This window comes from Chlorocebus sabaeus, chromosome 4 (assembly GCF_047675955.1).
Source record: "Chlorocebus sabaeus isolate Y175 chromosome 4, mChlSab1.0.hap1, whole genome shotgun sequence".
Taxonomy (NCBI): Eukaryota; Metazoa; Chordata; class Mammalia; order Primates; family Cercopithecidae; genus Chlorocebus; species Chlorocebus sabaeus.
Window position 1 is genome coordinate 93,581,154 of NC_132907.1, and position 27,080 is coordinate 93,608,233.

A 27,080-nucleotide genomic window follows, 5' to 3' on the forward strand; every position below is an offset into this window, starting at 1 on the left:
CAAAGTATGCACACACACAGCACACACACGTGTGCATACACACAGCCAGCACACAGATAAGGCGAATGCATGCACACACACCCATACAAGCACACACACGGCTGACACAGTAACCACACGAACACAGAGCTAGCACACACAAACCAAGTGCACACACACAGCAAGTGCACACACACACAGCTAGCACACTGCATTTTCTTCTTAGGCCTGCTCATTCTTCCCAATATCAGTTAAACGTCATTTTTAAAAAATGACCTTGTTTTACCAATCACAGCAAGTATGACATAAGATACGAAGTTTCCAAACTAAAAATCTAGTTTAGTGTCCTATTATGATGTAATTTTCAGAACTACACTGCAAACAAGAGAGCGCGCCAGGGCTTGGGTAGATGTTTTTGCTGTGATATGTTAATATCATAAGACAGTATTTTCAAGGTTTTTTTCCCCCACATCTATAAGTGTTACTTGTGTTACGTCTTTGAACTTAATTATTCCCGCTCACCTATCATGGTGCACAGCTTGTTCTATAAAATAACTCAATGACAAACTCAGTTACAATTTGTATACAGCCACTTAAAAAATAACTTTTCAGAACAATGTATTGGTTTATTAAAGATTGCTTGTTACACAGAAAATTATTTTCTTTAATGATCATACGTAGCTCTCTTTCACATCAGGCAGTAAAACACTGCATTTACTTCATCTCAGGATACTGGATAAAAGATTAATGGTCAGTTTGTCTTAAAATATGTCAATGTGTTTTGTCTGAAAACATGCAAAGGGCTTGGAGTAATCATATCATTTTAGGAAGTGCTTTAGAAAACCATGCTACAGGCCCTGAATACATTCCAAAAATCCTAAATAATTACAAACAGAAGAGAGAACTCTTGCCAGCCAGTACACTCAGTAAAGAAGAACAAAGGTGCAGACGATGTCATCTTAGCAAGGAGCTTAAGGGGCGGCCCAGCTTCTCGGCAGCAGTCAGCAGGCCTGGCAGCCACCTTGGCTGGTGCTGCTGTGTGGAAACAGGGCCATGGTCTTTTTGAGCTCCTGGTAGCTCCAGTGCATCTGCTCCACCTCGGCTCTGTGCTGCGCCCGCACCTGGCTCAGCTCCTGCAGCAGGCGTTCATTGGTGCTGACCAGGGAGCTGCAGAACGACAGGGGAGAAGCTTCTTGGCACTTCCGTCCTCTCCAGTGGTGTCGCCCTCACCTGCTGGGCCTGCCCACCTCCCTGCACGGGCACGAAGCTGCCCTGGCCCTGCACACAGACCTGTCTCTGTGGCCCCATCACCTTCTGTGTCCCACTGGCTACCGCCCACCTGCCTCCTCCCTTCCCAACCACTGCCCTGACCCCTGGGAGCAGCCTTGGAGGTGCTGCTCACACCTATGGAATGAATGAAGGAGCTGAACGGGCTAATGAGTGACTGAATGGCGCCTCTGCTATTCCAGCTACACCCAGTTTTATGAGAAGAGGATGATAAACTTCATGGCTAGCAAAACAATGTTCTAATTCTAGAAAGGATACAGGGACTGAAATATTTCTAATTCCCAGTCAAATATAATAATTTTGACATCGTAATAGTGTAATAGAAGAGTCCTAGTTTTTAATGCTTTTGACCATTTTTATTTTAGAAATAAAGTGCTATTGCATTTTGCCAACTTTGTCATTTCCAAATTGCCCTGCTCACCCAGTCAGCAATGAATTGAGAATACTCAGGGCATTACAAGTATTAGACAAGGCAAGGCCTACTGACCTCAGCCACATTAGCTACAGAGATGGGCACCCCACTGATGGGACCACTGTGCAGGGCCAGGTCCTGTTTGCTTGGACACCAAAAGAGCCGCAGGTCAAGACTGGATGAAGCCAGCATGAATCCTGGGGGCAGAAGCCTGATCCCACCGTGTTTGGGAGCTGTGACCCTACCTTGTCCACGTCCAGGACAGTGCTCAAGGAGCATGACCCCCAACTCTACCCTGACCTGCCACAGACAGGCCTGCCAGGTTCCAGGGAGTGACGTGGCCCTGCCCACAACTGTGTGCACTGCACCCATGGCTGCCACAGTTCCCTTCCTTCTGCGCCGCTGCATCTCTTGGCCCAGTCTTTTCAGGACCCTTCCCCTCTATAACTTAACTGTGATGGGCCCACGGGGGTCTGTGGCCTTTATCCTGGAAGGGGCAGAGCCTGGCTACACCTATGTCCAGACTGTATTCGAACCCAGGTGAGTGTGGCAGCCTCAGCCTGAGGACTAGGGGAGGGAGGAGGATTGGGAGATGGGGGGAAAGGAAGAGGGAATGGGAGGGGGAGGGGAACTGACCAGAGCAGCCTTCCCTGCTGAGGCCACAGGAACAGGGGTTCACACAACAGCACCCACAAAACCGCCCAGAGCAACCTGTCCTTGCCTCCTCCAGCAGTTCGCCTCTTCCTTTCTGCACCCAGCTTCCAACCACTTCCCAGCACACAATTCTTTAAAGACGAACTAAGATTCTGCCTTGAAGATCCCCTCACACCCAGCCCCCTTCTAACCATCCCCCTATAGCCAGGGAGTAAAGGTGAAATCTCCATGTTTCCAACTGAACACGAACTGCAGTGAAGGGGGAAGCACAGCTGCCCAGGGGAACCAGGTTGCCCCGCCATGCCCGACCATCTCTCATGTGCCTGTCTCCCCTGGTCACACTGCATGCAGGTCATACACCGCACAGTCCACAACTCACAGTCCACACTTCACATTCACAATTCAGTCACACCTCAGTCATGCCTCAGTCACAACTCACAGTCATGCCTCACAGTCCGCACCTCACACTCCACACCTCACATTCACAATTCACAGTCACACCTCACAGCCATGCCTCAGTCACACCTCACAGTCACACCTCACAGTCATACCTCACGGTCTACACTTCACAGTCACACCTCACAGTCACACCTCACAGTCTACACTTCACAGTCACACCTCACGGTCTACACTTCACAGTCACACTTCACAGTCACACCTTACGGTCTACACTTCACAGTCCACACCTCACAGTCACACCTCACAGTCTACACTTCACAGTCACACCTCACAGTCACACCTCACAGTCTACACTTCACAGTCACACCTCACGGTCTACACTTCACAGTCACACCTCACAGTCACACCTTACGGTCTACACTTCACAGTCCACACCTCACAGTCACACCTCACGGTCCACACCTCACGGTCACACCTCACGGTCACACCTCACGGTCACACCTCACAGTCCACACCTCACGGTCACACCTCACGGTCCACACCTCACGGTCCACACCTCACGGTCACACCTCACGGTCACACCTCACGGTCCACACCTCACGGTCACACCTCACAGTCACACCTCACGGTCACACCTCACGGTCCACACCTCACGGTCACACCTCACAGTCACACCTCACAGTCACACCTCACAGTCACATCTTACAGTCCACGCCCCTCACAGTCACACTCACACCTCACACTCAGGGTTGATACCTCACAGCCCACACCCCATGGTCACATACCTCACAGTCCCATCTCACAGTCCATGCCTCACAGTCACACCTCATGGCCAGACCTCACAGTCCACACCTCACAGTCACACCTCATGGGTCACACTTCATGATCCATGGCTCACACATCCAACAGCAGGAAGGGCCTCAGTTTTCAGAGAGGAAAGTTTATGGAAGTTTCAAATCAGCAGTGGGTCCTGGATATCATCGGCCAAGACTCAGGAGCTGCTCCTCTGTGCCTTCTGGGTGTGACCCAGTCCGGCCCCACCCTCCCTGTGCCTGGGCCTCCTCCCCTCCGGGGCCCACCCAAGCCTCATGGGCAGGCACCTGTGGCTCTCCTGCAGCATCTGCGTGAGCTCCTGGATCTTGTCGTAGTGCTCCAGGTGCTGCTTCAGTTCCACAATCTCACCACACAGCCTCTTCACACTTGTTTGAAGTCCTGAAAGAGAAAGAAAGAAAAAGTACCATTATTTAGTAAAACTCATTCATGCATTTTGAAAATGAAAACAATTCTACATTTAAACTAGATCTTGGTTACCAGAAAAAGAATATAGCTGGAAAAGATCAGTTTTAACGAGACTCAAAGACAGGGCAAGCATGAATGCCACGGCCCCACCCTGTGCTGTTTCTACCCTGGGCCCTCCCCAGGCTGAAGCTGTGTGGTCTGCCCTCCACAGGCCCCCACGGAGCCACATCCCTGTGTGAGGGCAGGGAGAGGCAGCACCGGCTGGCAGCCCCTCCACTGGCCTGTCTGCTGGTTTCTCCTCCACCAGGAAGCACACTCTACCCCTGAAGGCAGGGCCTGTGGGTTTCGGGAAAAGCACTAAGCAGCCCACAGTGGCCACAGGTCTCCCAAGTGCCCTCTGACTCTGCATCCATCAGTGAGTGAAAATGTGGCTGGTTTCCATCTACTAATTCCCGCCTGTTTCTGGATTTCCAGCGCAAGAGGAAAAGAGAGATACTATTTAGTGGCTCCCCAGATCCAAACATGGGATACAAATAAACCCACACGTGGACACACTCTTGCAAAACCACACATGACAGAGGCAGTGAGAGAGCCGGGGGGGAAGGTGGTGGGCAAACGTGACGGTAACACCGATGGCAGGCTCTTCTCACCCACAAGGCAGCAGTGCCGCAGCAGCATCCACAGTGTAAAGGCCACGCCACGTGGAGTCTATGTCCACGGACATGTTCACAGAGGGCAGGAATGAAGGAGACGCAGGGCGGCACAGTTTCGGGACCTTCCAGTCCCCATGGTGGTCAAACCAAGAGTCCTTAGATAGCAAAACCAGAACCCCAAGGACAACACTGCAGCATCCCAGGGGCAAGGAAGCCTTGGGACCCCAAACACAAGAGGCTGGGACAAACCCCCAACGGCCACAAGTCACACATCACGTCCACTTCTGCGGGGGTGAGGCAGCCATCAGCAGGGGGTGGCCGTGGCCGTCAGCTCTGAGAATGGGACAGCCCCCAAGTGCCCTTGCTCTCTGGGAAACCCAGTGGGCCAACCAGGAAACCACAGCTCTGCCCCTCCCATGAGGGTGAGGCCAGGGGCCCCTGTGCAGTCTGGAAAAGCTGAGGCAGCCCTGCGATCCCCCAGAGCTGACCTGCCTGGTCCCTTCTACAACAGAGCCTGCACCAAGAGGAACAGCTGGTGTGGGGTCAGGGTCAAGGTCAACCAGGACGACGGCATCAGAGAAGGGTGGAGGAGAGAACAGGGCCTGAGAATCCCCAAAAGGAGACTGCCCTATCCTTGATCCATGAGGTCAGAAAAGGTGCCCTGACCCTGCCTCCTTGAAATTCAGAAGCATAATTTTCATGTAAAAAGAAGCAGAAAGTAGGCTGGGCGCGGTGGCTCAAGCCTGTAATCCCAGCACTTTGGGAGGCGGAGACGGGTGGATCACGAGGTCAGGAGATCGAGACCATCCTGGCTAACACGGTGAAACCCCGTCTCTACTAAATATTACAAAAAACTAGCCGGGCGAGGTGGCGGGTGCCTGTAGTCCCAGCTACTCGGGAGGCTGAGGCAGGAGCATGGCGTGAACCCGGGAGGCGGAGCTTGCAGTGAGCCGAGATCTGGCCACTGCACTCCAGCCTGGGCGACAGAGCAAGACTCCGTCTCAAAAAACAAAACAAAACAAAACAAAACAAAACAAAACAAAACAAAAAAAGAAGCAGAAAGTACTGAAGCCAAATCCCAGTTTCTGTAAGGCAAAAGGTTAGGGCACAAGAACAGCCCTACCACAGTGAAAGCCACGCCCCCAGAATGGACCCACACCAGAACCACTGTTTCAAAATAAGCTGAAGACAAAAAGGAAATGACAGAAGAAACAAAAAACAACGTAAGTCACAATCAGAAATGTCAGAAAAGAGAGGTCTGAACTCGGGGAAGAATTAGCAATAAAATAAAAAATTCACACGGCAAGTGAAGTTGCTAAGCAGGAGTGTAAGGGAAAGTCCAGCAAGTCCTCGCTTCGTGCTGATGGTTCCGGAAACAGCCACAAAGCAAAGCAACCACCGTAGAACGAAGCCGAATTCACCATCCACACAGGCTGCCAACGGGAGCAAGAGTGATGCTCCCAGAGCAATTTCTAGTCACAAGAACATCACCAAACCGCCAAAGACCAAAACACCTCTAATAGTAAACATTAAAATAAATGGAAGCAATGCATACATTTAAGACCGAGTAATAAAGACAAGTTAGATCATAATTTACTGCTGCAGCCCATCCCAGCGGCTCAGGGCGTGGAGCGGGGACCAGCCCTGATCAGACGTCATCGCACAGCAGGCGGCTCGTACCTGCGCTCACTCGGGATGGGACGGGTCGGACACGCCAACGCCCTGGTGTGCACGGCCTCGGGGCATGGGAGGACACCAGCGCCCCCAGAGAAACCACGGAGCCGGGAGAGCAAGCCACACACACAGTTCTCCCGGGCAGAGAACTGATTGTTTTTTCTCATCACCTTTCCGACGAAATGATGTTGAATGAACAGTTATTCAAGGACCTGTTGTAAACATAACAATGTCTTAAAGAAACAGAAGATAGAAAAGCAAAATTTATAAATAAAAAAGAAGACTCTAAGGAACTCTTACCACTCAATAAAACAACCCAATAAAAACCAACAGGCGAAAGATGTGAGGAGACACTGCCTCAGAGGAGAGAGCGGCCACAGGCCTCATCTGCGGCTGCCTCCCTGCCACAAAGGCCACAGCTGGTTGGGACAGACACCATGAGGCCCACGCGCCCTGGAACAGTTACTACCTGGACTTCAAGAAAAAGCCCGTGAGCCCCTGAGAGGTTAGACCAGGAAAAGATGCTCCACTTGTCATTCTCAGGGAAGTATGAGTTAAAACTTCCAAGAAACTCCATGCCACACTGAGAAGGTTACCATGGACAGCAGACTCCGTCGGCATTTCCTTATTTAAAATCCAGGTATCTGAACTTGAAATACTGAAAACGCTTTTGTAAAAATAGCAAAATAGAACAAAAAAAGTGAAGAGAGGGAAATGAGAAAGATCTGGATCTGGATGAAACAGTGACCACAGCAGGCCTGCTCGGGAGAAACGGGTTCACCAGAAATGCAACCCTAATCTGTAACGCTGAGACGCTGGGCAACAGGCTCATTCACCAATTCGATGGCAGCATAACCGTGGGAGGACGCCAGACAGGAGCAGCGAATCCCACAGTGACCAGGCCGCTCCAGCAGCTGCAGCCCTGACACCCTGTGCTGAGGGGAGGACGGCCGGGCAGGGGGAGGACAGAGGTGCCCTTACCTCCCACATCCACGCCAGGACTGCCCCAGACACGCGTGTGTGCCATAAACTCCAGCCACGGCAGCCTCCACGCCAGCCAGCAAGGCAGGGACTCGGCTCCCCACTTACCAACTGCGTCTGCTGCTGCTCGCCTTCCTCATTACCTAGGCACATTTGAACACTTACAGTTTACAAAATGACCAAACTTACCAGCAATCTGTAAATTTAACGTGGCTGCAGTGTCTGCACTCTTCACTTCCTTTTTCATACTCAACAAAAGCGACTTTAAGCTACTGTTCTCTTCCAAAGATTTATCTAAATGTTGTCTCAAATCATCCTGGGGACACAGAAAATACACTTAAAATGCACAAGTCAAATTCAGTAAAATGTGTATAGAAAATAAAACTGAAACCTTCTGAGAATCCCCAGAGGGTTCCTTCTGCATACTTGGAGTCACGATATGAAAGGCAATAATTCGGTTTCATGGCACATCTCCCTGCCCCCAGCCCGCCCTGCCCAGCCCTGCAGCACCCTCAGGGGAGGGGCGAGTGAGGAGAGGGATGGAAAGGAGCGCCCCAGCCCTGTGAAAGCCCCACGCCGGAGTCTCCCTGAGGCATGTGCTCCAGCAGGACCCGCAGGCCTGATGCTGGGCAGGGCAGCCGGTGGTGGCTGGGGGAGCCCTGCCTCTTCCAGGACGCCCTCACAGACACTGTGGGTCCCAGGCCTTGGTGCCAGTGTGAGGCACAGGTGGCCCTGCAGGAACCCCCTTTTGTTCTAGCTCCTTTCACATCCTCAAAGTATGGAGAAGACCCAGAACACAGGACGAGCTGTCATCAAGGAGGGGAAAGGGCCATGCCTGCAGCCACATGGCAGCCTCTGCCCCTCCCCGGCCCCAGGGCGCCTGGTGAGGTGTGAGCCATCCAAGCTGCCAGCAGCTGCGACCAGGGCACCCAGGGATCCAGGCTGCTGCTCTCTCAGGCACCAGCAGGCATATCCTGGGGCCGGGGGTGCTGAGCAGACCCCAACTCACTGCCACCAGGGGAGGGAGCGCCTGAGTCTGTACAGCAGAAGCCTCGTGCTGGGGGTGTCTCCACTTTGTCCTCCGCTCAGTGAGCCCACCCGCTGACAGCCCCCTCAGCATGCACGCGCCCGCCAGGCCCCGACGCCCATGGTGAAAGCTGATCGCTGGGTCTGAGACTGTCCCCCTCAGGCTTATCCTGGCCAGTTCTTCATTTTGCGGCCTTCTGCCAAGGTGTCTGCTGCAGTGGTGCCAACCAGCACGACCTGCCCTCCGCGCGGTGCTCTGGGTCATCCAGAAAGCTCCTGGCAGCTTCACGTCTCATGGTTTTGCCTCCCAAGGACGCGGTGAGCTCTTAAGGCAGGGCTGTGAGCTCCCAGCTCTTTTTCTTTAGTTTCTTTGAGGCAAAGTCTTGCTCTGTCGTCCAAACTGGAGGTCAGTGGAGCAATCACAGCTCACTGCAGCCCCCAACTCCTGAGCCTCCTGCCTCTACCTCCCCAAACAGCTGGGATGACAGGAGCGTGCCACCATGCCTAGCTAATTGTTTAATTTTTATTTTTTGGAGTCTAGGCCACAGCAGGCGCAGGGAACAGAGGACCGACTGCACCCAGGCTGGGCGCAGCCCATCTACCTCGGAGGCCGTGCCAGGCACAGCAGCTGGGACGGGGCCACCTTTGCCTCAGGACACTGGACTGCAGCTTCCAAAGGAAGCACGGTCGAGGCTGATGCGACCGAGGGATGCGCGTCCTCACGTGGCAGAGTAAACTTGGGTGCTTCTGGAGTGACGGATGTGCGCCTCCCTGGAAGGCAGCGCCCACCAGCCTGCCTGGCTGCTCCCTCTGCGGGGTTCCTGACTGTACTGACTGCTCCTTACCCGCGGGGCCTGGGGCTGCCAGATCCTTCCGATCACTCGTCCTGACAGGGAACCGGGGCTGCTCTGTCCTGTGGCCCAGGGCTGCCCCAAGGGACAGGGTTGGGCAAACTGCAGAGGGCGAAAAAGCAGGCGTCCACAGCAGCCACAGGTGCACGTGACTCCCACCCCCGGTGACACTGGCGCTCAGCACACCTTCGGGCTCCACCTGTCAGCTCCGTCTGGTCCCAGGCTCAGAAGGGCAAGGGGTGTGCCCAGCTGCGTCCCACAGAAAAGACATCATCGGTGATGGCGCCCAGCTCACTTTCCAGACAGCGGGCCAACGTGTGTTAAGTACAAAGGCTTCCAGACCGGGGGCCACATGTGTTTAAATACAGAAGCTTCCAGAGAAGGGGCCACATGTTCTTAAATCCAGAGGCTTCCAGAGGAGAGGCCACGTGTGTTTAAACAGAGGCTTCCAGACGGGGGCCACGTGTGTCTAAACAGAGGCTTCCAGACGGGGGCCACGTGTGTCAAAACAGAGGCTCCCAGATGGGGGCCACGTGTGTTTAAATACTGAGGCATCTGGACAGGGGGACATGTGTTTAATGCAGAGACTTCTGGACGGGGGATGGGACCCACGTGTGTTGAAATACAGAGGCTTCCAGATGAAGGCCACGTGCTGAGGCTTCCAGACCCGGCCGGGGGCGGCGGTGGGAAGGGCATGTGCGTTTAATCAGAGACTGCCTGTGTTGTTTTGTCATCTGTACTTTTTCTTCTCTAAAGAGGAAGCGCTGTGTGGGATCTCTGAGATGTAGGTTCCCACAAAACAGATAGTATGTACTTGTCAGATAAGTTCAGAGGCAGTTTTCGAAGCCGTCCCGGGCCGACTTCACTCCCATTTTACAGAGGCTAACAAGGCCCCTGTGGGTGTGCACCTCCTCACATGGCTCTGCCCTCACACCAGGACTCCCGGAGGGCGGCTTCTGTCTGGGTGTGGCTCTCTGACCATCAGCTCCCTGTCCTGAGGACGCCAGCAGCCCATGGGGAGGCCCTTGCAGTGTGGAGGGAGCCTGGGAGGATCTTGCCCCACGAGGCCTCAGACGAGCCGGGGGCCCTGGCCCACGGCTGAGACGGAGCCAGACGCACCTGGTTGAGCTGAGCTGAGCTGAGCCTCAGGCCCGACCCACAGAAATCCAAGGGGATAAATGTGGGTTTTCAGCTGTTCATTTTGGGGTAACCTGCCCTGTAGCCCCAGCTCGCCATGGAACACTGGCCGTCATCTCCTTCGTAAAAGGAGAGTGGCCTCAGCTGTCTCCAATTCGAGGCCCTGAGAGACGGGTCAGCAAGACAAAGTCACGTCCAGGCCTGGCTCCCGCAGCGCCCGGTGGTCCGGGGGAGGACGCACAGGCTGGGCAGCAGCAGGGACCCTGCGATCACCTGGTACACTGGACCTCTCGGGAGGGGACGGGGGAGACTGCGCCAGAGGACAGGGGACTAAAGATCGTCTCCAGCTGGCGTCACCCCTGCCCGCCTCCCCAGCCCAGCCCCTCCAAGGAGAGAAGGTGGCCAGCGCCACGGCTGTCTCCAAAGTGCTCCAGGCCTGTTGTGAGACAGGGCAGGGCCACGTTCCTGGGGGTGGCCGGGTCCCGGGCAGGAAGGGCAGACGTGGGGCTGCAGAGATGGCGGTTGGGACAGTATGGCCTCAAGGAGCTGCCCTCGTTCCTGGAAGTCAAAGCCGTGTTTCCCCCAGTCACGTGGACACAGACACGGCGCCAGGGCGGGCTCACCAGCTCCTGGCGTGTGCGTTGCAGCTCTGCCGTCGCCTCGCTCATCTCCTGGGCATGCCGCTGCTGCTGCTCAGCAAGGCGGCTTTGCAGGGACTTACTCTCCAGAGCCAGGGAGCCCACGTCTGCACCCACCGTCGCAGAGCCGTCCTGAGCCGCTGTGAATTCTTCAACAGATGACAAGATGTGTCTTGCCTGAGCTAGGAGTGAAAATCAAATATTACATTAGCACTCAGGCTTAAAGGATGACACATAAACAATCAGCTCAGTATGTTTTGAATCTCACAGACGATGCTTCAAAAAGACGGCAGGCAGGGAGGGGGCAACGGGGTGTTGGCGCCACAAAACCACCTCAGGCTCTGTGCGTCCACACACGGGCAGGGTGGGAACTGAAGAAAGAGAAGAGGTAACCCCAAGAAAAGGGGCAAATAGGGGCCGCTGCGCCTCAAGGTTTCAGTGGTACCGCCGCAACTCGCTGCGTCTTCCACGAGCACCAACCGCCCTGTGTGGAAACAGCAGTGCAGACGCCAGCTGGCAACCCCACACTGGGACAGTGGCCTGGGCCTGGGACAGTCCCCCTGCCACCGACGACAAGCTCAGGAGGCTCCCGCAGGACACCAGCCTAGGGAGAGGGGAGGTTTACGGGGCTGGGGTCCGGGTGGGCTTCGACTGCAGGGCGTCCTCATTCTAGGAGCTGAGGGGCTACAACACTGTGAGGGGCACTCAGACAGCTCAGAGCTGTGCCCAGGGTCTGCCGGGAGAGCACACTGGCAAGGCTCCTGAGGGACACACACAGCCACACCCCAGGCTGCAGGACAAAGAGAAGGTGCCCCAGGGACGCAGCATCTCCTGGTCTCCCAGTGTGCCTGGCAGAATCAAACAGACCCAAGTCCTCTCTGGGGAGGGACCACCCTCTTGGGCCCCACACCGACCAAAAGCTCTGCAGTCCAGGCCCAGCACAGGCCACACGTCCACGTCAGGGGAGAAGATGCTGAGCAGCTTCCAAACTCCAAATCCCCACGTGAACACAACCTTCCGAACCAAGCCCCTTTGGACAGCATTTTGAGCAAAACAAGGTCACAGGCCCCCCAACACCCCAGAGCACAGCGGGGGACACACAGGCCCAGGCCCATGCGGTGCCTCCCAAGAGCCCTCTCTGGCCACTGTGAGAGGCGGAGACTGCCAGGGAGGCCCAGGCGTGGGACCACCACACGCTTGTGGGAGGGGACACAGGACACCTGGGGCTGAGATGACTCTCAGGTCACCACACGCCGAGGACCCCAGAACCCACACAGACGCTGCCTGGAGAGCAAGAGCAGCGGCCACCCTGACTCACTGAGGAATGCCTCGTTGCTGTGCAGGGACCTGCAGCCACCCCAGCTCCTGTCCACTAGGTCCAAGAGCGTCTCCAGGAGTGCCGCCTGCAGGGTCGTCTTCTTCCCGGGTAGTGCCGAGCGTGACCCGGGAGATGGCTGTGATGGAAACAAAATCATGAGGCCAGTGTCAGTGTGGTAACTGAGGTCCTGAATGCCAGCAGGTGCCCCGAGCACACCCTGGGATGCCTTCGCACCACGGAGGGGAGGGCAGGTGCTGTGAGGCCCCAGCCCTGAGCTAGGTGGAGGGCGGCTTAGCAGTGCCTGCCCAGTGAGGCTTAGCCAGGTGCACCGGTCCTGGATGAGTGAGGTCTCGATGACACGACAGGACGGGGCCCACACATTCCCAACTCAAGGAGGCCCCAGACTCCTTCCCTCAACCCAGACAGGGAAGCGGAAGACATGCCCAGGCCATGGTCGGAGCCTGCGCTGAAAGGGAGCCGCCCTGGAAGCAGCCTGCGCCCACGGTCAGGCTGGCAGCGTGCCAGACGCTGTCCCCAGCAACAGCCCAGAGTCAAACAATAACCCTGAAACAGACCACCCACCTCCCCCATTTCTGCCTCCCTTCCAGCTCAGGACCTGCCGGGGACGTCAAACACACCCCACCCAGCTCTGGAACCCCCCACCCCGTGCTGCTAGGGAGCCGCTTCCAGCCCCAGCCACGCCTCTCTCCCGGTCCCACAATTCCGCACCTTCCCGCTCCTCTGCCTGCCTGGGAGTCCGAAGCCCTCGTTGTGGTAAGCACTAAGTGAACAGCCTGCCTGTTCCCCTCTGGGGGTTCTGCGTGCGTGTCTACAGCAGGCGTGTCTCAACACCTCTGACTGGGCCTGTGCCAGTTGTCCCCCCAGCCTCTAGGCCACCCTGAGGACGGAGGAACTCAGTCTCTCATCACAACGACCTCCAGGATCCTCCCTTCACGACAGGGTCATCAGTGGCTCAGCCGGCCAAGATGCCTGATTCCAACTTTGGAGACAAACGCCCCGTACGCCGTAAGGCAGAGTCCCCTCTCTCCACCACAGGGCTTCCACTCAGAACAGCACTGCAAGGGCAACGTGTAGCACAGAGGCACACGTCCAGCAAAACCCAGCAGCAAGCGCCCTGGAAACCTAAGTGTAATGGTTCCCTTTATCCTGGGACACGGCCAGTGCCGTAGGCGTAATCACGGCATTGCCAAAGCCGTACCACCCCCACATTAGGAACAGGGCACCGTGGGCCTGCTGCCCCCGAGCCCTTCTCTCACCTCTCTGGTGTCGGTCATGCCCCGAGACCTCTGCTCCTCAGTCTCTGAGGCCTCAGGCTGAGACAAGGTCCTCCCACTCCTGCTTCCTGAGCTGTTCTGTCTGCTCAGGCTCTCCGCGGCCACGGAGGACCCATGAGTTCTCTCCAGGCAGCCCAGACCCTCCTGGTCCGAAAACGCCTGGAATCTTCCACCAGGCATTCTTCGCTTCCTGCACTTTCCGGGGGCTGGCAGGGAACCAGGCACCATTTCTGCTGACAAATCCAACTTCTGAGAAGAGGCCGAGTCCTCAGTATCCACAGAGTCTGCAATACAGAGAGGACGGGGCCCGCGTCAGGCCAAATTCTCTGGGTGCAGTGTTCGGCACTGTAACTTTTAAAAGGCATGCGTGTGCCCACGTACATATATGCACACGGACACACACACGCACTTACATATGTACACACATACTCATCCATGTGCATATATACATCCATCCACCTGCACAAAGACACACGCAGAGGGAGGGTGCTGAGGGAGGAAGGGGCACACTGGAGCACACGTGCTAACACGCGAACTCTGGGGGGGTCTGGATGAAGCAGACAGGGACTGCCCAGCTCAGCGTGTCTACCCCGTGATGACTGACGTGCAATACGCTTCAACAAAGCGTTCCAAACAACATCTAAGGACACATCCATCTCTGAAGACGGGCGACAGACTCTAACGGTCCATAAAGTGGTGGGTCCTGTGCACGGTGCTGACCACGAAGGCCCCGGGACACACAAGCCCCAGGCGAGGGTGAACTTGTCTGTGGAAGGACAATGAAGGCAGGAGAAGGCACCAAACTGGCACAGCCCTGGCCCCCACCACGTCCTGCAGCGGCTGACAGACAACCTGGCTAGTCCCCTGCTCCTCACCAGCCGGGCACGAGCGAGCTTCCAGGAGGCGCCAGGGTCACTCGAGACGAGGCTTCTCTTTTTTTTTGAGATGGAGTCTTGCTCTGTTGCCCGGGATGGAGTGTAGTGGTGCCATCTTGGCTCACTGCAACCTCCACCTCCCAGGTTCAAGTGATTCTCATGCCTCAGCCTCCTGAGTAGCTGGGACTACAGGTGCCCACCATCATGCCCAGCTAATTTTTGTATATTTAGTAGAGACCTGGTTTCACCATGTTGGCCAGGCTGGTCTTAAACTCCTGACCTCAAATAATCCACCTGCCTTGGCCTCCCAAAATGCTGGGATTACAGGCGTGAGCCACTGCGTCCGGTCTGCTTGCGGCAGGAGGTTTTCTGATACTTACTCCACACAGGTGAGCATCACATGGTATCACGTGACGCTCTCGGTTAACTTTTCTCGTCTTTGATTTTCAAAATGTAGTTACAGCCATAACCTGGGCCCATACACATAAAAGAAAGTGTGTGTGTGTTGGTGAGGGGTGAGGGTAGGGAAGAGGGAGGGTGTGCACACACACACGTGCAGAGAAAAAGCACCTATTTACCAACCATGAATCTAAACCATGAATGGATTATAACTTTCAATGTGCTGCATTCTTTCCAAAGACATTTTGGAGAGTTCCACAAACAAATACAAAGAGAACGTGAGAAATTTCATAGTAAAAGCAAACATGGTGAAAAATATTTAACTACTTAAAAAGGAACTGAAGGGAATAAAAGTTGACAGGGATTTCACGTTGCTATGGCTTGAGGGAATCCCCCAAAGTTCCTAAGTTGGAAACTTATTGCCATTGTAACAGTATTAAGTGGAGGGCCTTTAAGAGGTGATCAGGTCACAGGGCCAGCCCTCAGGGAGGCAGGAATGCTGTATTGCAGGTTTGGGGTCCTGACAAAGGATGAGTCTGGCTCCATTTCTTTGTCTTGAGCTTGCTGCCGCCTGCGCCACGGAAGGACCAGCACCAGGTGCCAGCACTGTGCTCCTGGACTTCCCAGCCTCCAGAACCACGAGCCACACAAGCTTCTGTTCCTTACAAATCACTCAGTCCGCGGTTTTCTGTTACAGCAGCAGAAAACAGACTAAGACACGTGTAAGTACCTGGGTCTGGGGTGAAGTACGTGTGTGGCCTGGGAGGCCGGGAGGCCTCCAGCTCTGCTCCGTAAGGTGGCGGGAGCTCTCCACAGGGCCGGCTCCACGGTGTTTTCTCCAGACGGCACCCTCTGCAGCTGCTCCTCCTCGTCTCGTGGCCCTGCTTCCCGGAGTCCCCACACTGGTACTGTACCAACTGTGGGCTCAATAGATGTCTGGATTCTGTTTTATTAAAATATTGTAAATAAAATATTTCATAAAATATTGTAAAAATTTTATTTCATTAAAAATTACATTTTAAGCTTCTAAATAGCATATGGTATCTGTCAGACTGAGGGGTTAATCACGTGCTGGTGACACCGGAGTGAATCCACAGTGACTCCTAACAACAGGAGAGCTGGGAACTGGGAACTGGCACCACTCGCCTGCGTAACTCAGGACAAGGCAGCAAGAATCAAGCCGCATGAAGTGGAGCAAAGTCAGACAAAATGATGCACAAAACAAGACAGAGTCCAGACAGTCTCAGGTCAAAGGTGCCAAGTAACTAAATGAGGAAAAAGAGTCTTTTCAACAAAAGGCATCAGAACAACTGAATATACTTCTGTAAATGACAGGCAACAGAACAACTGGATGTACAGTCATTCCTCAGTCCCACAGAGGACTGGTTCCGGGCAACCCCCAGGGATGGCAAGAGTCAAGGACATGCAACTCTCTTACGTGAAATGGCGTATCTGTGTATAATCTGCACGCATCCTCCCGTGTACTTTAAGTCATCTCTTGCCTACTTACAATACGATACATAACACAACATAAATGCTACCGTAGCTGGCCACGGTGGCGCATGCCTGCAGTCCGGGAGGCTCAGGAGGCTGAGACAGGAGGATCGCCTGAACCCAGGAGTTTGAATCCAGTCTGGGCAACATAGCAAGACTCCATCTCTACAAAAATACAGAATAAATAAATGCTGTGTAAATAGTTATACTGTATTATTTTTTAATTGCTGTATTGTAATTTTTTTTGCTTTTTTCCAAATAGTTTTGATCCACGGCTGGTTGACTCCAGAGATTCAAAACCAGTGGATACAAACAGACAACTGTACATGTAAGGGGAATGTCTTGACTCGTTAACTCACAATACACACAAAAGCTCCAAACAGTGAATTGTACACCTAGACACTAAGACTATGGGACAACTGTAAGGAAACACGGGAGAAAATCTTCATGATCATGCGGTGGACAAAGCTTCCTTTACAGGGCACACAAAAGCCCAAACCATCAAAGGAAAGTACTCAAAAACTGGACTGTACTGAAATTAAAACTTGTGCCCTTCAGCCGGCTGTGGTGGCTCACCCTGTGATCCCAGCACTTGGGGAGGCCGAGGCGGGCGGGTCACCTGAGGTCAGGAGTTTGAGACCAGCCTGGCCAACATGATGAAATACAAAAATTAGCCAGGTGTGGTGGCGGGCGCCTGCAGTCCCAGCTGCTCGGGAAGCTGAGGCAGGAGAATCACTTGAAACCGGGAGGCAGAGGTTGCAGTAAGCCGAGATCGTGCCGCTGCACTCCAGCCTGGGCGACAGAGCAAAACTCCACCTCAAAAAAACCAAAACACAAAACAAACTTGTGCTCTTCATAAACTGGACTGTACTGAAATTAAAACTTGTGCTCTTCAAAGCACTGTTCCAAACATGAAAAGGCAAGCCACAGAAGGGAGGAAACTGGCAGCACCTGTGCCTGAGACAGGGCTTGTGTCAAAACCACCAAGACCTCTTAGGACTCCACACTAAGAGAAGCAACACCAGAACAAAGGTGGGCAGACCTGGAGAGAAAAGAAGAGACAGACACGGCCAGTATTTCAACAGCAGCGGGATGCAAATTAAAGCCATAAGCAGGTACCACAACCCCCTGACAGAGGAGCTAGGATTAAAGGACTCAGCGCCCAGTGCTAGCAAGGATGCGGCTCGGGCACTGCTGCCACAGGGCAGATGTCCTGGCACAGATGAACCTAAGATTTCAGCCCAAACTCAGGTCTCCACCTGTTGTTTCCATGAAAAGTTCTCAGAAACTCACAATGGAGGTGGAATAAATGAAGCTAAAGTCTATCAGCACGTCCCAGTGGAGGGCGGCACTGCCGGGCGATGGAGTCTCCGTGACACCCGTGTTGGGATCTGAAGGTCTACACGCGGCAGCCTGAGCTCAGGGTTTCCCACAAGCTCAGTGACTCTGCCCCCTGCGGCTGCTGCAGACGTCAGCCCCACCTGCCACAGAACACCAGGCTTCTTGTCTATTGTAGACAGTTTGCCTTTTCCCGTGATCACAGAAGGACACAATTTAACCCATCATGCAGTATGACTATACTCAAATACGTTAACTTTGTCCTTTTATAAATCTGTAGTCCACATGGCTGGCATTCGAAAGCACACAAAGACATCATGAAGATCCTACCCTTAAAGGTAAGTCCCACGAAAAGCGCAACTGTGCACTCCAAGGCCAGTGACGACTACATCCCAGAGCCAGCGGCCCCACTGGCCTCCTGGTGGGTGAGCAGCGCACCTTGGGAAGCACGAGAGTCGGCCTCGCGCTCCTTCTGGCTGGAGCTCGTGCTCCCGGGAGGCCTGCCGAGATCCCACTCGCACTCTGCAATGAGGTTCAGGACTGCCTCGTCATCTGCATCCATGACCAGGCTCTGTTTGGCCAAGGCCTCGGTGCACTTAGCTCTGGGGTGGCATGGTCTGTAAGGAAAAGCAAATGCATCAGCATCACTCAAGCCAGCCGTACACTCCGGCCCACACAGACCCCGAGAAGGAAAATACCTGCATGGTCTCCGGGGGGAGCTTTTGATGCAACCATGGGGCAGCCAGTCTTGTTGCTTCCACTGCAGAGATGCTGAAGAGGGACTCACCAAGGACGACTGGTGAGCAACGGCCAGGTCACGTGATAACATGACAGCATCCCAGCACTGGACAAACCCCACCAGGACTGGTCCAAATCCCAGCACTGGACAAACCCCACCAGGACTGGTCCAAATCCCAGCACTGGACAAACCCCACCAGGACTGGTCCAAATCCCAGCACTGGACAAACCCCACCAGGACTGGTCCAAATCCCAGCACTGGACAAACCCCACCAGGACTGGTCCAAATCCCAGCACTGGACAGAACCCCACCAAGACTGGGCCAAATCCCAGCAATGGGCAGACCACCACTAGGATTGGTTCAAAACTTAAAGTTCTGGAAAGTTCTGTTCTGCTATGTCTTGGCAGGTTAAAATTCAAATTACGCTTTTCCTAGCACATCCACAAGGAGATACATGTGATCAAGAAAGTTAAGTGTCCCAAATGCCCACTTTCACATTCAGGGAAAATGTTTCCATAATGGCTGAAATCAGAGGTGTGTCACAATACAACCCGCCTTGGCATGGTGACCCTCTATACAGAGGAGAATGTGCTCAAAGGGGACCTTGTTTCCAACGAAGGCAGTTAAGAGATGTCTACACAAAACAAACCCAAGGGCAGTGACCAGGAACGCTGCTTTTGTGAGTGGCTCATGATATGACACCTGGTCCACCCGAGGCGGCCAGTCCCACTCCCGGGGGTCTGCGACTCGAGATCTCCAGAGCGCTGCACAAAGAAGGGGGCCTGGGTCCTGGGGCCGGGACCTTCCTGAAGCCCAACACTGAGCACAGTTCCGTGGGCGTCCCCCACCTCCTCTGTGTGATACGGACATTGGCCCACGTCATCTTGAACTCTCATCTCCGTGATAATTCAGTCTTGAGATCATCAAAGATGGGAACTGTGGACAATCTCAAGTGAGAAAATCCATGCCTGAGGCTTTCATGCCAGGACACAATGATTCTGAACGTCCAGAAAGACGACCCGGGGACATGTCAATCACTAACCCTCGTGTCTGTGCTACTCGGTATGAAGAATATTCTGTTCTTGTCATCTAGAGGTTAAAGTCGCGTGTGGTACGAAGAGTAATCTTACGTGAAGTGGTGCTCCGTGTCTGCACGCACCCTGAGGAAGCAGGAAAGTGCACCCACATGCTGCCGCTGGTCACGGTCAGCAGCGTGAATGGTGGGGGAAGACTTTGACTCCCTTTCTTTTCATCAGTTTCTGTGAAGTTTGTGACTTTTACACCAATCAAATACTACTGTAAAGTTTTAATACAAGTAAATCTGAAGCCAAGTAAAATACTAATAAGCTATTTTTTGACTAGAATACAGCATTTCCAACCATGCGGAATAAGTGCTTCCTTTATTCCTATGTGTATTACAACAAAAGAGAAAAAATTTGAAACGATCTCGTAAATCAGAATAAAAATGTATTTGGAGTCGTGTCGGCAAAAAATGGCAGAGAAAACAGCTCCAAATTCTAGCACTCCATAAAAAGCAACTACATAAAAAACAAGAAAAGGTATCAGAATGAGCTTTTTTGGAACTCAGAACCCAGCTAGCAACTATGCAGGAAAACAGCCAGTTTTCAGTACAGACCGTGACTGACACTCTAACCTGCCGCGTCCACTCCCCTCTCCCAGCTCAGGAGTAGCTGTGGAAACACCAGCCTGAGTTCCATGTACAGGTTTAGCAGCCCTAATCCAAAAGTTCAAAATCCATAACACGCAAAGGAAATGTTAACTAAGAAAAGAGAAGACACGAACAACTGACATGAAAGAGGGGTTATCACCACAGATCCCAGAGACATTAAAAGGGAAACGAAAGAATGTGATGAACATCTGTGCCCGCCAACGTGACAACTCAGATGAGGTGGACCAATTCCTTGAAAGAAACAATCTGCCAGAACAGACAAACTGTAGAGGGCTCTATTAAAGAAATCAAGTCAAGTTAATAAGCTTCCAAAACAGAAAGTACCAGGCCAGATGGGCTCACTGTATAGAATAAATTATACCAATTCTCTACGGTATCTGCCAGAAGATGGAAGCAGAGAGATGACTTCCTAACTCATTCTATGCGGTCAGCACGACCCTAAAACCAAAACCAAAGACAATACAAGAAAACCATAGGCCAGTATCTCTCATGAATACAGACGCAAAAATCCTCAACAAAAAAATCAGCAAACTGAATCCAACAATCCAACAGAATTCATACCACAGTTAGGCAGGATTTACTCTAGGTATGTATGGCTGGCTCAACATTTATTCCTCTTTCTCTTACAGATTGGCTCTCACTCTGTCACCCAGGTTAGGGTGCAGTGGTGCCATCACAGCTCACTGCAGTCTCAAACTCCCAGGCTCAGGGGGTCTTCCTGCCTCCCGAGTAACTGGGACTACAGGCACGCACCGCCATTACCAGTTAATTTAAAAAAAAAAAAAGTTTTCTTACAGACAGAGTCTCGCTATGTTGTCCAGGCTGGTCTCAAACTCTTGGCCTCAAGCAATCCGCCTACCTTGGCCTCCCAAAGCACTAAGATTACAGGTGTGAGCCACTGTGCCTGGCCCAGTTCAACGTTTGAAAATCCTTCACGCCACAGGCTGAAGGAGAAAATCACAAGATCACATCATAGATGCAGAAAAAGCATTTGACAAAATCTAACACCCTTTCATGATGAATCCTTTCAGCAAACTGGGAGAAGAAGGGAGGCTTCTCCACATGAAGACAGCACCCATCGTCCACGGCCAGCAGACGCAAGGCTGCGCTGGAAACCAGATGCTCCCAGCAAGACTGGGGGCGAGGCAAGGACGTTCCCTCTCACCAGACTTCCCAACATCATGCTGGAAGCCCCAGATAAGGCAGTAAGACAAGAAAAGGAAATAAAAGGTATACAGATTCGGAAGGAAGGAATAAAACTGTCCACAGATGACATGATTTTCTATGTAAAAAATGACAAAGAATCCAAAAGAAAACCTCATGGAACTAACAAGTGATGACAGTCAGCGTGCAGGATTCCAGGTGTCAGGACTGGTGCTGTGACCCCCGACCCTCCGCCCCAAAGACAGGTTGAAGTCCTTAGCCCAATGCCTCGGAATGCAACCTTTCTTGGAAACAGGGTCTTACAGAGCCAATCAAATTACCATGAGGCCATTAAGGTGGGCCCTGATCCACAATCACCGGTGTCCTCCTAAGAAGGGAAACCTGGCACTGTAGAGAGACAGGCACAGAGCAGAGATTCTGTGAAGAGCCACAGGGGACGACGGCTTGTGAGAGCAAGGCTGGAGGGAGGCCCTCCGAGACAACGCCAGCAGCTGCGTAGACCACCAGCAGCCAGGAGGGGCACGGAACAGCTTCTCCCACACGGCTCACATGAGCAGAAGGTGCGGGTACTAGAGTGCCGCTGTCCAGGCAGCAACTGGTCTGGTCTGAAATGGGGTGGTGAGGGCTGCAGGGCGGGTATCTGAGGGAAGAGGAGATCCCGAGGATGCAGAGCCATTTCGGAGACACTGGAACAGAAGTCAGCAAAGAATGGCCCAAAGCGGGCCCCTGCCTGCGCTGTGGGCAGGCATCTTACGGGCACACCGTCCTGGCTTCCACACTGCCAATGGCTGCCTCCACCCTGCAAAGGCAGAGCTAAGCAGATGGGACAGAGGTCACGCAGCCTCCAGGGCCCAAAACATTCACACAAAAAGGCTGACTGACCCCTGCACTAGGAGTTTAAAATGAGCGAAAGCATCTCACACAAGAAAAAAAAATGATTTGATTAAAAGCTTCAGACAAGACAAACAGCGCTCAAGAAAGTGTATAATCCAACCAGTTTCCACGGCGATGCAGACAGAGTCCCCTGATTTCTGCCCCTTGAATCAACCCATAAACAGAGCACGAAGTCTCTCTAGAGTTTTGGGATACACGTAGATACTATCAACCCAACACAGAAATGCAGACAGCAGGGCTGGGGCTGCAAGGGGAAGCAGGCCTGGCTCACACACATGCCCATGGTCCCCGGAGTGGCCTCACCATCACCAGCCATGGGGAGGGAGACAGGAGGGCGCATCCCAGCACCGTCACAGAAGAGGTGGAGGAGGAAGGAGTCCTCCTCTATCCAGGCAGGTGGGTCCTGCTGAATGTGCTCATGGCCAGAAATGGGATTTGGTTGGATGGACAGCTAAGAAAGTAACTGAAGCAAGAGCTACAAGCAGAGGCAATCACAGACTGAGAACTGCAGCCCTGGGAAAAGGGTCATGACAAGCCCTTTCCTGGGTTGATTTTACACATATTACCTTAATCAACAGTTTAAATATTAGAAATAACTTCCAGGAACGCAGAGAACAGGAGAGAGCCCCCGTCCCACCATCCACTGAGTCCCCGCCGGCCGGGCTCTGCTTTCCTCCCTCCTGGCGTCCACCCCTGGAAGACTGGCACACAGCGAACGACGCTCAGTTAATCCTCCTGACAGCAGGCCAGTCAGAAACACTCTGGGCATCCGTAGCACTTCTGTTCATACCTGCCCTCTTTCAAAGAAGCTAGGACGCTCTCTCTCGAGTCGAGCGAGTCCTCTGATGCAAAATGCAGTCGGGAAGCCTTCCGCTCGCTCTCTCTCACGGGGCGATCGTCTAGAAGAAAAGGCCACAGAAGACTGTGCAGGTGGCAAGCGGTGGGCGGCTGCGTCCACCCTGGGGCATCTGCACAGGGCAGGGTGTCCATCTCCTCAGGGCCAGCCCTGCTCCCGCTGACCTCGTACCGGAATGCCGGGCTCTGGTGATCCCACAGCTTCCCGGAGATGCCCAGCCTGGTGCCCAGAGGCCGCCTGTCCCTCAGAGCTCACTGCTGTTCACAGGAACAGCCGCACACGGATGAGGCTCACACACACACATTCACACTCACACACACTCACGCATACACACTTACACACGCATACACACGCATACACACACTCTCACACTCATGCATACACAGGCATACACACCTACAAACACTCACACATACGCGCGCACACACACACTCATGCATACACAGGCATACACACCTACAAACACACTCACACATACACACGCGCACACACACACACTCATGCATACACAGGCATACACACCTACAAACACACACATACACACGCACACACACACACTCATGCATACACAGGCATACACACCTACACACACAAACATACACACACGCATACACACACACATGCATAACACACACATACACACACCCTTTCTCTAAAATGCACACCGGGTGTGAGGTGGGATTCTCAATCACACTCGGGTAACCCAGAGAAGCCTCCAGGGAGGGAGGCTGCCCGGCCCGTGAGGCTGCACCTTCCAGGGGGCCTTTAGGGTCTGTGCTTAGGGCTGGACCTCAGGGACACGCATGCCCGGGGCCACCAGGCTCCCACCCAGAACTTCTGGAGCTTCCTTATGTAAATCCCTGGAGATAAGAAGGTCCCCAGGCCTCCAACCTCGGCACTCTGGAACTTGCAACACATCTTAGCCCCCACTCGTAATGTTAAATCTGTGACAAGTTCCCAGCTGCCTCCATTGAGCCTATAGCACACCTTGAAAACTACATAATTACAGTAAGAAATGAGTAACAGCACAACATAATGTGCAAAGCAGAAAAACTGAGGAGTTCTGAAAATCACACAAAGGTGCCAAGTCAGAGGCCTCTGCAACCTGGGGCGCTCTCCACTCAGCACACATGATGCCCCCAGGAGACACGGGCACCAGGAGACCTGCCCTCCCGCAACCTCTCCACCCCGGCCTTCACCCGCCCCGCACTGACGACGCACAGCTCTCTGCCCACCACGACTTCGCTTCACTTCTGAGTCAGTTCCAAATCCCGCACTCCAAGAACATTTCTCTGGACCGTCGTATAAATTCTAAGGCGGCAGGTCTGAAGCCAAATGCAAACTCACCTCCACCCCAAACCCAGCCTCTCCTGCTGGCGCAGTCTCCCCAAACGCTGCCTCCACCTCACACGCAGGCCCCTGCTATCTGCCTCCTCCACCACCAGGGCCTTTCCATGACCCACAAGGAGCCAAGGACTGAGCCCCCTCCGGGAGGCACCATGTGGGGCGGGAGGCCGTCCCGGGGCCCAGCACCTCCGGGTTCCCGCAGCGCCTCTGACTGCCAGCGCCACTGCTGGAAGCATCTGTCGTGTGCAGGAAGACTGTTGTGTTCCTTCTCTGTAGAAACACTAAGATTCTGAATCTAAAACCTGGATGACAGAGGCGATGATTTAGAACTGAAGATTCCAAAAATTACCCAGAGTAAGGACAGCAGCTTCTGAAACAGCCAGACTCAAGTGTTTATGAGTCACTTGGTTAATCAGCCAAATAAACGCCACAAAACAGACGCTTTTCCCCCCAACCTCTCCCAATTACACTGCGTCTTGGGGGGTCCACTGTGAACGTCTCTCACAATTAAACAGTGAAATCCTCATTGGGTTTGGAAACAGACACTGCGTCTTGGGGGTCCACTGTGAATGCCACAGCACCATTCTAGTCGGAAGAGTGTCAGGCAGCACAGCCAGGCACTCAGGCGCCCGCACCGCGCATGCGTCACACGCTCCCAAGGAAGCGCTCCTCGCTGCCAAGAGCTGCAGCACAGAGCTCTATCCACACTGCTCAGGCTCTGGGAGGCCAGCAGCAGGGCCTGTCCAGGGCCCAGCACTTGCCACATGAGCAGGTGAGCCAGGGTCTTCCCTGACAAGAGATGCTGGGAGCTAGGTCTCACTTTGGCCACAGAGACGCCCTGAGCGCCTCCCAGCCCTTGCAGAGCAGCAAACGCACCCCCAGTCACTGGCCTCCCATCCGATGCTCCTTCCACTGCCAACTGCCAGCCCCCAGTGCCCAGGGTGGCTGAGCTCCTGCAGAAGCAAAGTCCACCAAGACCCAGGCCTACCGTCAGCTCCTCGAGTCACTTTCAGAAGGTCAGAGAAAAATTGTTTTGATCATTAGTTACTAAAACATGGTCAAACTGTGGCAGACTGGGGCATTCTCACGAGAGGACTCCTTTAAACAGATTTCAATCCATACCACTAACCCACACTGTCACCAAACGGGGAACAGACGGTGTGTGCGCTGCATGCTGACAGACAGCTCTTTCCAGCACCTCCAGAAACTTCTCCAAGCAGCAAAGCAGTGCCGTGTAAACTGTTAGAATTTGGCCAGCCTCAGTGGCCCAAGCCTGTAATCCCAGCACTTTGGGAGGCCAGGGTGGGCGGATCACTTCAGGCCAGGAGTTCGAAACCAGCCTGGCCCACATGGCAAAACCCCATCTCTACTAAAAAGACAAAAATTAGCAGGGCATGGTGGCATGCACCTGTAATCCCAGCTACTCGGGAGGCTGAGGCAGGAGCAATGCTTGAGGCGGAGATTGCAGTAAGCTGAGATCACGCCACAGAACTCTAGTCTGGGCAATGAAGCGAGACTATGTCTCAAAAATAACACAAAATATGAGAATTCCATTTACAAACACGTGTGATCACGTCACCGTCAAGACACCACAGGCCAGTCCTCCCTGTGATGAGGTGACAAGACACCACATGGGCTCCACGATGGCCAAAGACGGCCTACCCGGTCTACTGACTGAGGCGCTCAGACGCTCCTCCACCTATTTTCCCAGCTCCTGTGTGCAGCTTCACTGACATCACGGACTTCACAGGGCTGACAGGGTGAGGTCCGCTGGGTGTTCATCTGGTGGGTGGCAAAATCCCAGCTGGCCCTCAGTCCCAATGCACGGGACGGACAGTACCCAGGGGCCGGGCACATCACCCACCGACGTGCTTCAGCTGCGGGGCCTCCTTCAGCTGCTGTTTACTTGAAATTGACATAAGAATCTCAGTTCTCTAAAAGAACCTGAACGCTCCCCACGGCCGTGGAAAACAGCCTGTTCAGGGCACTCGCAGTGAGGGAAAGTGTTCTGTCCTCTGTGATTCTGTTGGTCTTTTTTTCTAACAAGATAGTCGGGACTCTGTGATTCTTCTGTTTTTGATAAGGTCCTAGGTTCAGAAGGAGGGGCAGGTTTTAAACAGCAGTGCATGGTAGGTCTGACCCTAACAACAGAAATAACCAGTGAACGTTTATAGGTCCCTGGCCATGCCGGGCAGTTTGGGAGCTTACAGATATGAACTCAGGTCTCCCCACCACGACATGTCCACACGGCATTCTTATCCCCCCACTTCACACAGGAGGACTGAGGTAACAGACCCTGCATCCTCTTCTTCCCCCATGGACTCTGGAGTGTGCCCCTGGGCTGAGGCCCCAGCTCTCTCTCCTGGATCTGTGACTCGGGGTAGGGTCAGCAGAGACACCACCAGGTGCTCACAGCAACAGCAACGATACCTCTGGGGAGGCAGGAGGCAGACAGGAAGGTGACCTGCAGCTGCCCCAACCCAGAGACCCTCCCTACTGGGCACAGCTGTGGGGGCCCTGGAAGTTCTGCCTACAAGACTGTCATGGAAACCCTTTTCTTTCAGGTCCCCTCCCGACCCTGTCCCAGTGGCAGGTGTGGGGGACAATGCGCTGCTTGTCCTGTGTGCTTCCAAGTGGGGCAGAACCAGGCAGCGTCCTGCTGTTTAGCTGCACCTGAGGTGATGCCTGGCGGCTATGCGAGGAAACAGGACAGGAGATGTTCGGAACGTGCCCAAGTCCAA

At 53.7% G+C, this 27,080-nt stretch overlaps 1 protein-coding gene across 4 annotated transcripts in view; it reads right to left on the reverse strand.

Annotated features, from left to right (window-relative positions):
- Positions 1–584: 584 nt before the first annotated feature.
- Positions 585–27,080, reverse strand: part of CEP72 (centrosomal protein 72) — a 34,916-nt gene continuing 8,420 nt past the window's right edge. The window contains exons 4-12 of one of the 4 annotated variants that reach the window (XM_007961084.3): positions 22,927–23,035; positions 18,088–18,266; positions 15,548–15,760; positions 13,526–13,827; positions 12,249–12,384; positions 10,916–11,112; positions 7,468–7,594; positions 3,832–3,943; positions 585–1,146 (exon numbers count right to left, since the gene is read on the reverse strand). In XM_007961084.3, the coding sequence (XP_007959275.3) occupies positions 981–1,146; positions 3,832–3,943; positions 7,468–7,594; positions 10,916–11,112; positions 12,249–12,384; positions 13,526–13,827; positions 15,548–15,760; positions 18,088–18,266; positions 22,927–23,035 (1,541 nt within the window). In that variant the 3' untranslated portion in view covers positions 585–980. Of the gene's footprint in view, positions 1,147–3,831; positions 3,944–6,303; positions 6,510–7,467; positions 7,595–9,149; positions 11,113–12,248; positions 12,385–13,525; positions 13,828–15,547; positions 15,761–18,087; positions 18,267–18,347; positions 22,889–22,926; positions 23,036–27,080 lie in introns of those variants that run through there. The other 3 variants (XM_073014875.1, XR_005237353.2, XR_012092828.1) reach the window with 3 other exon arrangements.